Source organism: Aplysia californica, unplaced genomic scaffold (genome assembly GCF_000002075.1).
Source record: "Aplysia californica isolate F4 #8 unplaced genomic scaffold, AplCal3.0 scaffold01167, whole genome shotgun sequence".
Taxonomy (NCBI): domain Eukaryota; kingdom Metazoa; phylum Mollusca; class Gastropoda; order Aplysiida; family Aplysiidae; genus Aplysia; species Aplysia californica.
This window is the reverse complement of record NW_004798437.1, coordinates 54,773-57,823: the sequence shown is the minus strand read 5'-3', so window position 1 is coordinate 57,823 and position 3,051 is coordinate 54,773. Positions and strand designations below refer to the sequence as shown.

The 3,051-nt window shown below is 40.2% G+C and overlaps 1 protein-coding gene across 1 annotated transcript; it reads left to right on the top strand.

Moving 5' to 3' along the window:
• Positions 1–2,099: 2,099 nt before the first annotated feature.
• LOC106013717 lies at positions 2,100–2,541 on the top strand (the record flags this gene model as incomplete). Its single annotated transcript, XM_013090179.2, is given in 1 exon segment — positions 2,100–2,541. A coding segment is annotated over 1 exon segment (129 nt), but the record flags the coding sequence as incomplete, so codon positions are not given.
• Between the last annotated feature and the right edge of the window lie 510 nt (positions 2,542–3,051).

Here is a 3,051-nt window from a genome sequence, read left to right as displayed (position 1 = left end):
TGTGTGTGTGTGTGTGTGTGTGTGTGTGTGTGTGTGTGTGTGTGTGTGTGTTTGTGTTTGTTTGTACTGAAAAGTGAATTGACAATGCGTAAGACGGAAACCTGTCTGAGAAGTCCTATTTTCTCCTCACAAAGGATGGTCTCCTTAAACAGCTTCTACTTTAAAAGTAGATTATGACTCCAGAGGGCCTTATTTCAAAAGAAAGCTCAAGACTAAAGTAATCGTGGGCTTTTGAGGATACGTCTGACTAACCTGAGGCTTTGTAAAAAGGTTTTAAAAAATCCATTCCATCTCAACTGTCGTTTCTTTCATTCTCCTTCCCTTCCTCCCTCTCTCTTTCCCCCCTTCTCTCTCTCTCTCTCTCTCTCTCTCGCTCTCTCTCTCTCTCTCTTTCTCTCTCTCTCCCTCCCCCCTCTCTCTCTCCCTCTCTCTCTTTGTTTTTCACCCACTGACTTACTCTGTCTATCTTACGGCTCTTTCTGTCTATCTCTTTTCCTTTCTTTCTTTTACTTAATCCCACCTTCCTTCTTATTTATTTTTTGGACACCAAATTCCATCCCCTCGGTTTCTATCTCTTACTTTCTTCCTCCTTTCATTTCTCTACCTCTCCCCGCCCCCTCCTCCCACCTCTCTCTCTCTCTAAAATGCACGCACACGAGCGTTTCTGTGAATGGTTGTGTATGTGCGCGGTATGTAAGCATGTGTTTGTGTTTCTAAATGTGAAAGAGGGAGATTGGCAGATAGATAGATATTAGATGATGAACACGATAGTAATAATAATAATAATAAAACATAATTTAATAACATTAATAATAACCGCAATAATGATAATAATAATAGATCTAATACTAACAATAATAATAATAATAAGGTGAAAGCCCACCTTTTAAATTAATGATCCAGATTGTTGCGATGGAGCCGTGAAAAAAATACGTAATAGAAAAGAGCTCATTAAATACCAACATTTCCAGTAGGATGGCTGAAATACAACGTGTATATTATACTTTAGCCGAGGTCCCCGAAATAGTAATGTATTATCTAATAATAATTAGTAATAGATTGCATTTATATAGCGCTCTATCCCAATGGGCCTACTAGTATAAGCTCTGAGCGTTTTACACCAATCACACCATCATTCACACAGGAAAAAATATTTCACAGAAACAAGAAAAACCAGTTCAACCACATAAAAAGAACTTTCACAACCATACATGAACTGTTCTACACGAAAAGACATTATATATATATATATATGTCTATCTATCTATCTATCTATCTATCTATCTATCTATCTATCTATCTATCTATCTCCCTCTATATATATACATACATGTATATACAAAAACATAACTTACTAACACACTATAACTTATCTGCGTTTAAAGTAATACAAGATAAACTCTATTGATCCAGAGGGGAATTTGGATGGATATAGCTAGCTGAACCTCAACATTCAGATGTCTCTATATTAACGCAGAAATTATGCACTATTCAATGATACACAGGCAAAGATACACAGTTCCGTCACACTTGTGCATTCAAACTCTCTCTCTCTCTCTCTCTCTCTCTCTCTCTCTCTCTCTCTCTCTCTCTCTCTCTCTCTCTCTCTCTCCCTCTCTCTCTCCCCCCTCTCTTCTCCTGCTCTCTCTCTCTCTCTCTGATCTCTCTTTCTCTCTCTCACTCTTTGATCTCTTTCTCTCTCTCTCTTCGATCTCTTTCTCTCTCTCTCTCTCTTTCTTTCTTTCTCTCTTGCACCCCCCCCAAACACAGTCTCTCTCTCTCCTCCTGTCTCTCTATTTCTCACACACACACAAACACACACATATAGACAGAGACATACACTCAGAGTAGAGCAAGTTCTGTATTTCTTCCCAAATACTTGTTTTCAAACCAAACGATATTGCCAAGAGAAGAAAAGAAAACTGCTCCTCCCATTATCTCTCTACTTCTTTATCTAAGCCCTAACCCGAATTATTTTCGTATATCACACGTATTTGTATACCTTGACGTTTACGGCTTTCCATAGAAACACACGTGGGAGCGCATGTGACGTCAGGCGCTGGCGCTCAGAACTCACGGCAAGTTATAAAACCGCCGGTGGGCGGAGTCTGCTCACAAGACACGGGACCAAACAAGCCAAGCTAGCTCGTCAGAAAGCAAAGACGACCAAAAGTAATAATTTAAAAGAAAAAACAGATTCAGAAAGCTTCAAAGTTGTTCACTCATCCATCTACCCGAGCTAAGCAGTTGTGCAGTTCAAGTTTTTAGAAACCCACCAATCGGAACTCGTTATAAGTATACAGATTTTGAAAAACTATCTCGTCTCTGCTTGAGAAACGAAACAACGGTCCGTGTTTCCGCCTGTCTATCTTTGTTGTAATAATACTAGTTACTTCGCCTAACAGCAACGTCATGATTTCCAAGAGTCTGATGGTCAGTATGTCCGTCTACGTGTTAGTGGCTCTCCTGGCGGCCATGCATGGGTCAACTCCCGCCTCCGCTATGCCCCTGGAGGACGACAACACAGACATCGACGACAAGGTGAGTATAACAATAGGCTACTTATTGTGAGCCATTGCAAAGATCTTACTTACAAGATTGGTCACTCAGCCAAAAACAAAGTGTCCGCGAAAGTCCGCGCATTGCTTTAGATGGCGCTGCAGTCTTTGTTTTAAAGATCTGTCTAAAACAGCGCCTCGACATGTATGGTTGGTGCCTCTATAAATAAATTAATGATGGTCATGGTTTTGAAGCTGACTTTCGTTTCTCTAGAAGAAGAATAGGAATAGCGCAGTTTGTTAATTTCGCTATTGTAGTTTTTCACACAAGTAGGGTAACTTTGTTCACAAAGTCCGCGCTTTTTTAAAGAGGGCTCCACCGAATTTTGAGCACATTTTTAAAATTGGCTATAGAGAGGAGTGAACTATCTTGTATTCACGATCTTTGATATCGTGGGGAAATCAGGCGCTCATCAAAATAATGAAATCGGAGAAACCCATGTTTTTCTGCCCGCCCGTTGAGCATTCTCTCTCTCTCTCTCTCTCTCTCTCT